This window comes from Calonectris borealis, chromosome 19, assembly GCF_964195595.1.
Source record: "Calonectris borealis chromosome 19, bCalBor7.hap1.2, whole genome shotgun sequence".
In the NCBI taxonomy this organism is placed as follows: domain Eukaryota; kingdom Metazoa; phylum Chordata; class Aves; order Procellariiformes; family Procellariidae; genus Calonectris; species Calonectris borealis.
Window position 1 is genome coordinate 5,881,685 of NC_134330.1, and position 12,877 is coordinate 5,894,561.

The window sequence follows — 12,877 nt, forward strand, 5'->3', positions numbered from 1 at the left end:
GTGCCTTATTTTGTAGGGCCAGAAAGATGCATGTCCAGTCAGCTGCTCTTTTTATTACAAAGGGTGGGAGGGGATTTATTTTGTAACTAACTGTGTATTGTATCAGGCCGGGGTTTGGATCCGATCCCCAGTTACGACTGGCAGCTTGTCTGGTGTTGCAATCCCGGTGCCTTGCTGTTCTCTGTCCTCGGGCGGCTGCTCGGAGCTCGGAGCAGAGGCTTGGCGGGACACGGAGCATGGAGCGTGGAGCTGTGGGAAGAGAACAGCCAGGACCCACCTCCCCTGGGCTCCCTGCCCTCCTGCAGCGACCCTCCTGGGCCCTGCCCAGCCCCTGCCTCTGCCCACAAGCTGTTTTTGTGGCTGGTTTTCCCCGTCTGAGTGTCTCACCCCGTAGTCCTGCCCAGGCTGGGCTTCCCGGAGGTGGCAGGACACCCTGGGAGGGTGACAATCGGGCACTGCCGGTGGGTGCTGCAGTCGGTGCCCGCTCCCATGCTGCCTTCCCTCGGGGAAGTTTCCTCCCGGGATCTGGAGGGGGAGATGGAGCATTAACTCTGGAGGGAACCTAACTCGGCCCTGGTCTGAGCCAGGCTTGGCGAGGTCCCACCACCAGGAATGCCAAAAAGTAGCATTATGCCAAAGCCACCCCATCCTCCGAGAGGGAGGCGAGACCTCCGGGGCTGCTGTCCCTGAGTGCCCGTGGTACATCTCGACCCCCACAACTCCGAAAGCCCGGGGTCAGAGGGACGCGGGGGGCCGGGCAGGGTGCTGCCGTGGGGACAGGCTCCTGGGGCTGGTGCTGCGGCCGTGAGGCTGTGACAAGCAGCCGTGCTGGCCGGGGGGTGCCCCGGGAGGCCGTGCAGGAGCCCCTGCCTCGCTCAGTCCCCCTGCCCCTTACGGCCAGTGGCTTTGCTGCCCTGAGTGACAGTGTGAAAGAGGTTGTCCCCTGTGTGTGTCCCCACAGTGGCCCTGTGCCTGTCACCTCGCCTGCGCTCAGTGTGGCTGTAGCAGCCAAACCCACGTGTGAAGTCAGCTGGGCGCTGCTGTGGGGTGGTGACCTGCGCCGGCAGCGTGGGGTGCTGGGGGTCCCTCCGCTGGCTCCTTCACCCACAGCTCAGTGCCACCCATAGGGTGGGTGCAGGGACCCGGGTCCCCCTCTGCCCTCCTGGCAGTGCCCCCGGTACTGGCCGGTCCCTTTGCCCCTGCTGTGGGGTGGATGGGTGCTGCGGGGCCGGTGGCACCCTGTCCCCCTCCCTGCCGCCGGGCTGGGGAGGACCGGCCTTATCAGCCCCCGGCTTGCGCTTGTGCCGCGGGGCCGCCGGCACAGATCTGGCACTCGCTTGGCGGGCGTGCCGGGCGAGGCACCCTATCTGCATGTGCGTGTGCATGCCTGCGTCCCTGCGACCGTCACTGCTGTACGATAATAAAGCCTTGTCACCACCTGCCTGGGCTCTCGTCTTGTGCCTCCCGTGCCTGTGTCCCCCACCGCGGCACCCCCAGGCCCGGGGCAGTGCCAGAGCCGGTGCGTGACCGGCTGTGGCGTGGGCTGGCTGGGGGCTGCTGGTGTTCCCGCTGGGATGGGGGAACAAGGGGTGCATGGAAGTGAGGTCCCGGCAAAGCTCCTGGGAGCTCGTGGCCTCCCCGCGGTCACCGTGTCCCTGTGGGCTCCTTGCCCCAGCCTCGGGGCAGCTCCCGGCCAGCCCTAGGGGGGGTAAAGCCTTGTCCTGCTCCCACACGCGTGAGTGCGGAGCCCCGAGCAACGAGGGTGGCTGTGAGCTGCCCTCGTTAACCCGAGGCACTGCGGGGGAACCCCAGCCAGGGGCACCCCAGGTTTCGGAGCAGGGCTGACATGGGCCGAAGGCTCCGTTTGTCCCAGCAGCCAGCTTGTGCCACCACCATCTGCCCCCTGAGCAGCCCCGTGCCCGTGCCCTGCTGCCAGAGCCCCCTGCACCCCGTGGGGGCCAGGCAACACCCATGTCCCATGGTACCCCATGGGCCTGGTATCCCCATCCTAGCCCCGCGCTGGGGGACAGCGGGGTGGCTCTGGGGGTACCTGTCCTTGGGGTCAGCCTGCGAGCGGGAGCAGTGACAGCCAGCAATGGGGCTCACACGGGGGGCTTTGCTGCACTGCCCTCCCAGGGCAAAAGCGGTTCCCTCATGCCCTCAGGACCCTCTGTGTCCCCCCAGGGCTGGGCAGGGGCACGGGCAGGACAAAGGGCCCCGTCCCACGCACCCCACAGCAGGGTGGCCCTGCAGATACGCCGGGTGGGGACAGGTCGGCAGCCCCCGGCGGCTCCTTATCTGCAGCCAGACACGCTGCCATGGAGCAGCACGGCTGGCGGGAGGGCTGCAGCACCTGGGGGTCCCCGCACCAGCTCCACGGTGCCGGTCTGGGGGCTGCTCAGGCCCCCTCTGCCCCACGGGGTGCAGCAGGGTGCAGAGCCATGGGGCAGGGTGCCCCCACGCGCCGTGGGTGCTGAGCAGGCGAGGGGACAACCCTGGATAGTCCCATGGGGCTCACCTGGGCCTTGCCGGGCTTGGGGGACTCTTGGGGACACTTTTCCTGTGTCCCTGTTCTAAGTGCTGGGGTGCCTGTGCCACAGTTTGGGGAGCATTACAGCCCCCCCCAGGCCACCTCTGGGTCACAGCAGGGGCCAAAGACAGGAGGGGACGGTCCCTTGCAGCCCCCAAGTCCTGGCATCCTCATGCCTGGGGACAGGCTGGTGCCAGAACTTGACCCTGTGCCACCTCCTGCCAGGGTCTGGCCAGGCTGGGGAGAGTGTGGGTGATGCTGCCCCTGTTCCTGTCACCCAGAGGTGACAGCGGGTCTGGGGACACCTCGCGTGGCAGGGCAGGGTCCCCGATAGCCGGACGCTGCTGCTTATCGGGGTCCCGGTGCAGACAGTCCCGGCGGGGGATTATCACCTCCCCGCAGGCAGCTTCCAGGAACGCCGGCGTGTCCCGGCGCAAACAACCGGGCACAATGGCACAGCGCTTGCTGCAGGATGTGGCCCTGTGGGGACAGACAGGGCTGGGGACACGCATGGCTGGGGGACACGTATGACCAGAATCATGCACAGGCAGGTGACGCTCATGGGCCAGGGGCTGCAACCATCTGGGGACATGTGGCCAAGGGATAAGTGTGACCAGGGTCATGCACAATGAGGTGACACAGCCCTCTTGGGGACATACATAGCCGGGGGGCACGTCCTCTGGGGACACACAGCTGGGGGATACATCCCTCCAGGGGACACATCCCCCTGGGAGGGGACACACGCAGGCAGGGGTCTTGTACACCCAGGGGACACGTCCCTGCAGGCTGGGGGACACATCTTTTTTTGGAGGGGACACACTGCTAGGGGACATGTCCCTCAGGGGAGCATATATGGCCAGGGGACACAGCGCTTTGGAGGCCACCCACCCCAGAGGGGCCACAGACCCCATCTGGGGGTGCCTGTGCAGGGTGACCCCCTGCACCCACAAGTCCCCCCCATCACCACCCCAGGCCCCATCCCCATGGGGGATATCCATATCCAAAAAGCCCCTGTCCAGCAACTGGGAACCAGTTTGCAATGGGTAGCTCCCAGTTTGGGGTCCCCTCATCTATGGGGAGGGACCATCCTGGTGACCACAGGGGGCAACACAAGAGGACGGGAGGGCTTGCGGGGGGCTGCTTGGGGCTGTGCCCCCCCCCGGGCATGAAGGGGTTAAGGGGCCCCATCCAGCTGTGCAGTGCAGATGTGAGATATGCAGATGAGGCAGAGCAGGTTTTATAAGGCGGGTGCAGACCCAGCACCCCACAAAAGTCCCAGTGCCACCCCGATAGGTAGGTGCCACCTCCTGGGGAGCTGCTGTCCTGCTCTGGGGTGGTGGGACCAGGGGGATAAGGAGGGGGTAGGGGGGATGCTGGGGTTGGGGGGGCTATTGGGATCCTCCATCCTGCTGTGGGGTGGTGGGATTGGGGGGGATAAGGAGGGGGTAGGGGGGTGATGGGGTGGGGAGGCTGTTGGGAGCCTTCATCCCACTCTGGGGCAGTGGGACTGGGGGGGACAAAGATGGAGTAGGGGGGGTACTGGGGTTGGGGGACTATTGGGACCCTCCATCCTGCTCTGGGGTGGTGGGATTGGGGGGGATAAGGAGGGGGTAGGGGGGTGCTGGGGTCTGGGGGCTATTGGGAACCTGGGGCAGTGGGACCGGGGGGGACAAAGATGGGGTAGGGGGGGTACTGAGGTTGGGGGGCTATTGGGACCCTCCATCCTGCTGCGGGGTGGTGGGATTGGGGAGGATAAGGAGGGGGTAGGGGGGACGCCAGGGTGGGGAGGCCATTGGGAGCCTCCATCCTGTTCCGGGGCAGCAGGACTGGGGGGACAGGGATGGGGTAGGGGGGTGCCGGGATGGGGAGGCGGTGGCCCCGGTGCTGTGCTCCCTAACGGTGCTCTCCCCCCGTGCAGGCGCTGCTCTCCGTCCGCCCCGCGGCACGCTGCCCGCCGCCCCGGGCAGGATATCATCGTATACTGTAAGTTCGCTATAAGACACTACAGTATAGATGATGTACTCCCCCGGGCTGCACCCGCCGACGGGCCCAGAGCGGGGGCTGCGACGTGGGACCACGGCGTGGGGCACGGAGGGATGGGGGACGCGGGGCTGGGACGTGGGAGACAGGACCGGGGGGACGGGCTCGGGGGGCACCTGGAGTGGGAGGTTGGGGGGGCTACGGGGCACCCCGAGGTGTGGGCAGCTCCGGGCGCAGCCAGGGACCCGCGGCCGGCGGGGAAACCGTTACCATTACTGAGTTTAGTAATGGTAACGGTTCTGCTGACGGTCGGGCACGCGGCGTGGCACGGCACGGCACGGCACGGCACGGCACGGTGCGGCACGGCACGGCACGGCACGGTGCGGCACGGCACGGCACGGCACGGTGCGGCACGGCGCGGCGGGGCACACAGCGATGGAGCCCAGGGGCCGGGCACGGGGCAATAAAGGGGGTTACGGCACTGCGGCTCTGTCTCTCCATCGCGTCCCCGGGGGCTCCAGGCCCAGCGGCGGGTCTGGGCCACTGGGGTGTACTGGGGGGGCTCAGGGGGTGCACTGGGGTGCAGGGTGGGATGGGGAAGCTTGGGGTGCACTTGGGCATAGGGGGGTACCTGGATACCTTGGGGTGCATGCAGGGGGGCAGGGGGTGCAGGCAGTGCACTGGGGTGCAGGGGGCACTGGAGTGCATTGGGATGTGTTGCAGGGGGCACTGGGGCGAACTGGGAGGCACTGGGGCGTGTTGGGGGGGGTCAGGGGAGACTTGGGAAGCATTGGGATATATTGCAGGGGGAGCACTGGGATGCATAGGGTTGCATTGAAGAGGGGAACTGGGAGGCACTGGGGCATGTTGGGGAGGGGTCAGGGGAGACTTGGGAAGCGTTGGGGTCTATTGCAGGGGGAGCACTGGGATGCATAGGGTTGCATTGAAGAGGGGAACTGGGAGCACTGGGGCTCACTGGGGAGCACAGAGGAATAGCTGAATACATGGGGTGTATTGTGGGAGGCACTGGGCATCCTGGGATGCACTGGGATGGACTGGGGAGTGTTGTGGGGTGCACTGGGACACACTGGAGTGTGTTGCAGGGGCACTGGGGTGCACTGGGCGCACTGGGGTGTGTTGCAGAGGGCACCGGGGCTCACTGGCCTGTGTGGCGGGGGCACTGGGAACACTGGGAGCACTGGTCAGGGTGTCGCCGCCCTGCGCCGCGCAGCGGGGCCGGCAGGGGGCGCTCCCGCCGCCGCCGCGTCCCCGCCTATCGCCCCGCCCACTCCCCCGCTCCTGCCCCGCCCACGCCAGCCCGCCCCGCCCGCTTCCTCCCCACAGTCCCGCGCGGCGGAGAGCGGCGCGCTGCTCCCGCCCGCCTCCTCTCTATGCTCCCCCGCTTTGCGCCAATGAGGGCGGGCGCCGCTCGCGCTCCCGGCCTGCCCCGCGGCGGGGCAACATGGCGGCGCCCGTCGCCGTAGCGGCGGCCCGGGCCCTGCGCTGGGCCGCGAGGGTCGCCGCGGCGGGGCCGCTCTTGCTGGGCCCAGGTGGGGCGGGCGCGACTGAGGCGGAGGCCTTGCGCCGGGGGCATCCGGGGCCGTGAGGCGGCGGGCGTGAAGCCGGGGCCGCCGCGGGGCGCGTTTTTGAGGCCAGTCGGGTGGTGGGGCCGCTGCGGAGCGGGGGCGTGAGGACGGGGCGGGCAGAGGTCGGTGCTCCGGGGCCGGCGCAGAGGCCTTGGGTGAGGGAGGAGCGCTGCCCGGGCGCTGCAGGGTGAGGGGAAAGGGGACGACAGGATTTTGGGGCGTTTTTAGTACGCGCAGTTCTTCGGGATGTGCAGTCTTTGCTGCTGCTGCTGTCCTTCCAGCCCGTCTCCCGGAGAGCAGCGCCCGGCGGGCCACCGCGCTCCCAGCCCGGTGGAGCGGGAGCCGCTCAGCGCTGGGCAGGATCCTTGGCATCCCCGCCGAGAAGCCGGCCGGCACCCTGGGCCAGCACCCACCGCCCGTTGCCACCAGCAAAGGTGAATGGTACCAGCTGCCAGCCAGGTCCAAGCGCTGGGACGGACCGTCCTGATCTGCTGTCGCGTTTTAGCAACGTTCAAGCTTCTTCTTTCCCCTGGCAGAGGAACAAGACCGCCTGTTACGGGATCAACCTGACCAGCCCCAGAACCCCAAGGTTTTAAGAATTGCCATCATTGGAGCGCCCAACGCTGGGAAGTCCACGCTCTCTAATCAGCTCTTGGGCAGAAAGGTAAAGCTGTGGTGGAGCAACAAGTTCAGGCTGCTAGATTGCTTATTTGACATATTCTGGGTGTGTAACATGTTTAATTTCTTACAGGTTTTCCCCGTCTCTCAGAAAGTGCACACAACCCGATGCAAAGCCCGGGGTGTCGTCACCTACGAGGACACACAACTGGTGAGCTTCCAGACCTGCTCCTGCCTGGGGCAGCGGGGGGTGTTAGCCAGAAAGTGCAGGGTTTTCTCTTTTATATCCCATGGGGTCACTTCTAATTGCACAAATATAAGTTTTAGCTTGGCCACTAACTGCAGGCAAGCTTACAAGATCTGTCTTTTCCTCTTTCTAGATCATTCTGGACACACCTGGCCTCACTAGCCCCTTTAAAGCCAAAAGGTATCACCACTGTTGGGAGCGCACGGGGGGGTCCTGTCCGTCAAGGTTCGATAAAACCAGAGAGTGATTTTCACTGCATAAAGTTTGTAAAATAGGAGTGACAGAAACGTATATTTTTAGTCTTATTTTGGTCTCTGAACTTCTTTATTGTTGCAATCTGAGTAGCACACAGAGTCTGTGGAATCCCTTGAGCCCTGTTTTGTTTGATTCTGCATATGTGCATGTAGTGAGGGATGTCACAGCCCGTAAGGCAGCTTCGTGTCGGCTGGGATGATGGAAAGCACTGTTTTCCCCTCTTTTGAGGGGAAGGAAGACGATTATGATCGAGTGTGTCTGGCTTACTCATTTGCATTTGTCTTTCAGACATAAACTAGATGAAGCCATGCTGACAGACCCATGGGACAGCATGAAACATGCGGATTTAGGTGGGTACCCAACTACTTTTGGATGAAGCCAAACCCTTTATCTGCCACAGAAATTTACAGCCTGATAGTTGTGGTATCTGGATGTTTATGCAGCAAAGGCAGCCCTGGGAGCATGAACTAAGAGGGAGGAGGGAAGGGTAGTGAAAAGACTTGAAATGTTGAGCTGTGGAGGGTTTAAGAATTGTCTGGTGCCAAGGGGAGGCAGCTTGGGTTAATAATTGGACTTGGATGTTGAGTTTTAACATGTGTGATGTCATTAGGATGACAAGTATAAAATGCGTTTTATTGTTTAATCAATTAAAACGCTGCTTTTTGGTTCCATCCACGTGCTGTCCTGTAAAGGAGAGAGAAGTAGCAGCAAGAGGGAGGTGACCATAGACTGTAGAGAAGCTGAAAATGAATATTTTGGAAAATGCAGGTACATCATATTTCCCTCACTCTTTTCTGGCAGTTCTGGTTTTGGTGGACGTGTCGGATCACTGGACACGAAACTCTCTGAGCCAGGAGGTGCTGAAGTGTCTTTCTCAGTTTCCCCAGATCCCCAGTGTCCTGGTTCTGAACAAGGTAAATGAGGAGCTTGTTCCTTCTGCCTTCTGGTGTCTTCAGGCGGTACCCGGCATCAGCAGCGATGTGTTTTCACATCACTGAGTCCGGGTGTGTTAAAGGACACCGGTTTCCCCCTCTACTCCAGAATATTTAAGTGTGGATGTATGTATGCATGTTGCATGTGCTGCAGAGTGAGGTTTAAATCAGCCTGGGAACAGGAGCTGGCTCCACAGTGGGGTTGGCCAGCGAGAATCTCAGCAGAGCTGACAGAGTTGCTGTCAAGTTGACGGTGTTTGGGCAAACTGTACTGGAACTGCTGACACACTCTGGTTTGGCCTCTGGTCGGAAAACTGTCTGGACAAGAAACCTCATCCTGCAGCAGCTGCCTCCCCTGGGTGGTTTCTTCTGGCTCCTTTGGATCCAGGGCCCAGCTGCCGACCTCATTTAGGACAAATTCCTGACACCTCTCTCTCATGTTAGGTGGATCTGCTAAAAAAGAAGTTTCTCCTGCTGGAACTAGTAACTGAGCTAACAGAGGGAATTGTAAATGGAAAGAAACTGGAGGCGAGATCTGCATTTAAACATAATTCCAGTTCTTCAGTGAAGTCTCCTCTTCAGATCACTCAGGCTTCTCCACCTGAGAGGAGGGCCCATGAGCCTCGTTGTCTGCAGGAAACAGATCAAGCCCAAGAAGGCTCTAGCTTGGACAACAGCGGTGATACGAGGACTTCTGAGTCCGGTCTTGTCACAGAAGAAGCACAAGGGCCAAAACACTATGGACCCAGAGATCTAAAAAATAGGAAAGGCTGGCCGTGCTTTCAGGAGATCTTCATGCTGGCAGCTCTCCATGGGGAGGAGGTGGATACGCTCAAGGTAACTGCGGTCTGAACTTCTGTTACGCTTTGAGACTGGTGTGCTCTTACCCTTGTGGGACCCCGGCACTTCACGCTGAGCTTCATCTCCTGTGAGGAGGTACCAGAGCTGCTGTTCTTGGCCTGGGGTGGGGGGGGAAGCGTCGTCTGTCGACGTGGAGTACGTCCATACCGTATCCCCAGATTTTTCCATACAGAACTCTTATTTGGGGCTCTCCAAACATCAGCCAGTTCATAATGATGAAGCCACCCAGTGCATTATCTTTCAGGTACAAGGGAATCTGTGGGTTTTTACAACTCACACAAACAGCTTTAGGGAGGTGTGACCCTTTGGCAGGGTTTGAGTTCCAGCAGCTTCCCTTTCTCCTTTCCCCACCAAAGGTACTAAACTACTGCCCTGATGCCTGACTCGCAGCAGCGACCTCGTAGCGACTCGCTGTAAGACGAGCGCTGGGGTTGGTGGCACCGCGAGAGTGGTACGTGACGGCTAATGGTGTGATGTGTGATTTGTGCTGACAGCGATACCTCCTGATGCAAGCCAAGCCAGGCCCTTGGGAGTTTCACAGCGGGGTCTTGACCAGCCAGTCACCTCAAGAGATCTGCGATAATATCATCAGGGAGAAGATACTGGAGTACCTGCCACTGGAAGTGCCCTACGGCGTGATTCAGGTGGGAAGCATGCGCAAGCAGACTTACCTTTGAGCTATTTTATTGGAAATATCAGACGATGTGAGGAGAATCCCTTCGTTTGAGTTTGTGAAATCTGCCAGACTCTCGTGGGGTGACTTGTGCGTGTCAGGTCCTGTGAGACCCTTTGTGTGTTTGAAGGGGGACCACGCTTGCGTGCTCGTGTCAGGGAGCTGAGCTGTCATCTCTGAGGGAGTGGCGTTTGCTGTTCCTGAGGTGCTTTGCAGAATTGCTGAGTTTGTGCTTGCTGTTGCAGGTGACTGAGATGTGGGAGGAAGGACCAAGTGGGGAGCTCCTCATCGTGCAGAACCTCTTGGTCCCAAGGAAGTCTCACATGGTGAGTACAGAAGAGAGATGGGGCGCTGGGGAGCGTGAAAGGAGGTTCCCTACGTCCAGCCGTGTGCATCCTTGCTGTGATCCCCTCTCCCTCAGCTGCGGGGTCTGTGTTGGGAAGAGCCGGGTGCCCGACACAGTCCCAGGCTGTTCAGTAACAGCTTACACCTTTCTGAGGTTGCCCGTGGTTTGATTTTGGGATTTCTCTAACTGCTATATCCCCTTTAACTGCTTCTGTGGCTGCACTGTTGTTTTCTTGGGTGATTCCTCCCTGCAGTTAAGCGATGTAAGGATGAGTATGATGATCTTCTCTCTGGGTTTTAATACAGATGATGTTGATTGGAAGAGGAGGTAAGGTTATCAGCAGGATTGCTCAGGAGGCTGGCCAGGACCTGATGAACGTTTTCCTGTGTGATGTCCGCTTGAAACTTAAGGTGGAGGTGAAGAGTTGAGCTCTTTGCGTATGTTTTAACAGCCCTTGAGCTCTCTGGTCATGCGGAGAAACTGGTCCCATTTTCCTCTGCGGATATCTTGGCACCTTTGTTCAATCCAGAAGCAGAGGATGATGGAATCAACGTAGGAGGCTCAAGCAGAATATATTGTTCTTTGGTGGAATGGCCCAAACTGAAATAAAATCTTCAGACCTTCTACGGCACCTTATCTTGTGGAAGCTGGGGACGGACATCAGAGAACCAGCTGCACGCGCGATTCTAGTACTGCATTTACAGAGCTGTCCTCCGCTTCTGGGCTGTGTCCCGCGTCCTTGCTGTCAAGTGTTTGCGCCTGGAAGTTCAGGAGCATCTCCTGTCTTTTAGCAGACAAAGGGTGTTGGTGAAGGATTGTCAGCACACATGTATCATGTCTTCTAAAGGCTGAATGACTCCAGCAGTGGTCATGCAGGAGGAGGAGGCTACCCCCGCCCACGCGGTGGTCTCACTTCGGCTTTGCTCCCTGCCCTGTTGAAGTTCATGGGTGTGAGCGTACGACCGTGTAGGGGGTCAGTGCGGCCCAGGCAGCCCGAGCGGAGGGGTTTGCTGGCTAGCTGAAACACGCCGTGATGGCTGGGTGTGACGGAGGGAGCTCTTAAACTCTCTGTAGATCGTAAAGGCCAGTGGTTTCCAACTCCTGTGGGGGAGCCCTGCACACAGGCTTGCCTGCACCATCCTCTTAGCTGATTGCCAGCTGCTGCTTTCATTTTGACTTCTTGTGTGCAGTAGTTTGTAAAAATGCTTGTTCGTTCTCTTTCCCCTGTCGTCCTTTCCTCCAACTTCCTCAGCAGTTCACTGCTCCTGGCACGTAGTGCTCGCTCCAGAGGGATGGGTCTGGTCACAGACTCTTCCGACTGGATTCCTGGAGAAGCAGATAAATGGAACTGCGATCTGTTCTCGGTGTGTATACGAGCTGCTTCCCTGACCGCCGGTGAGAGGAGCAGGGAGGTCAGAGAATGGGCTTGCGAGCGTTTGCTGGAGTATTTTAATCAAAAAGGGAAAGGGAGCAGGGAATAGGTGTCTTTCTGCCACTCCACATCTTGTTTCTGGTGCTCAGTGGGGTCCTGCCTGTCCACCCCTCTGGATGTTTGGCTAATGAATCCATGTTGAGTGGTTTGGTCTGAAGATGCCGCTAGCAGCATCTTGTAGATACTTACTTCTTCAGAATGGCTTGTTTGTCATGCAAAACCAGAGTGGACCCCCTTTCTTAGGAATTTAAATAGTTTATTGCATCAGAGTTACTTCAAAGTCATTACTCTGCACCAGAGTCGCAGATACAAATGTAGAGGCTGTTAAAGAAAAGCCCAAACTGGGAACAGCAGCGGGTTCTGCAGCTCAGGTTTAATGGGGTGTCGGGGATGGAGAGCGACTGGCACGGGTCAGGGTGCGAGCAAGGCTTGGAGGCTGGAGGAGCAGGGCTGGACGCGGGGCTGGGGCACCCCGTGCCGCTCTGCGGAGCCCTTGGCGTGGGGTGCGGTGGCACCGAATGATGGAGCCTGGCACTGCCTGTGCGTGCCCGGGCCCCTGCCCTCCCTGCCTGTCCGCACGTGGAGCTGGTGTTTGGGGACTTGAGTTTTGTCTCTGTACACCGCTGTGCTCAGGTGTTTGGAGCACTGGGTAGGTTCCTGCCAGAAATCCAGGTAAATCCCCGTGTTATAAACCAACATCCCTGGGCGAGGAGGCCCCGGGCTGCTGCCCCGAGGGTTAAATGAGGGGATCTGGGAGGGTCTGCTGCAGGCTCTGCTGCTGCCTGGAGCCCAAACCTGGTGAGCAAATCCTGTGCCCACCGTCCCTCTCCGGTGCAACGTCAAGGAGATGCTTTAGCAGCACTGGCAAAAGCCTGCGTCTGCGCCGCTGAAGGATACAATCAGGAATGCGAGGTCACCTGGAAGCCAGGTTAAGAAGCCTCCGGAGAGGTGCGCGCTGGCTGCCTTGTTTCCCGTGGTCCCTCGAATGCCTCTGTCCGACTTTTGTATTTTCCTTGCAATAAAATGAGGTCCCAGCACAAGCGATTGTTCTCATCTCCTTTCTTCCGCCCCGTCAGCCAGACCTCCATCCGTCCATCCGTTTTGTTCCGACTAAAACCAGGACGCTTTCATGTCTTTCCTCCTTTCTTCCCAACCGAGCTTAGATCCCATTTCCCGAGCCGTGGCTTCTGAAGGTTACACCTTGCGGGGGGGGAAAAAAAGCCGGGTAAGCGTGCTTTGAGGGGTCGGAGGCGTTTCGTGGGGTGGGGGTGCAAGGGGGAGGCCGTTCCCACGTGCCCGCCGAGGTCAGGATTGCACCCTGCCGCTTCCAGGCAGGAGAAGGGATGGGGCCAAGTGCCCAGAGCCATGGCCAGTCCTGGGGGCAATGGAAACACTCCAGGTGTGGGAAGGGGGTGAA

General features: G+C 60.1%; 1 protein-coding gene across 2 annotated transcripts; it reads left to right on the forward strand.

Moving 5' to 3' along the window:
* Positions 1-5,952: 5,952 nt before the first annotated feature.
* On the forward strand, positions 5,953-12,500 carry ERAL1 (Era like 12S mitochondrial rRNA chaperone 1). Of its 2 annotated transcripts, none has more exons than XM_075168670.1 (11): positions 5,953-6,060; positions 6,351-6,530; positions 6,633-6,760; positions 6,848-6,925; positions 7,095-7,141; positions 7,505-7,566; positions 8,018-8,130; positions 8,593-8,985; positions 9,504-9,653; positions 9,928-10,008; positions 10,334-12,500. In XM_075168670.1, the coding sequence occupies exons 1-11, from the start codon at positions 5,973-5,975 to the stop codon at positions 10,454-10,456; spliced, it is 1,443 nt and encodes a 480-aa protein (XP_075024771.1). In that variant the 5' UTR covers positions 5,953-5,972; the 3' UTR covers positions 10,457-12,500. The 2 variants fall into 2 exon arrangements, with proteins under 2 accessions (XP_075024771.1, XP_075024770.1); XM_075168669.1 differs by having other exon boundaries at positions 6,378-6,530.
* Positions 12,501-12,877: the final 377 nt, after the last annotated feature.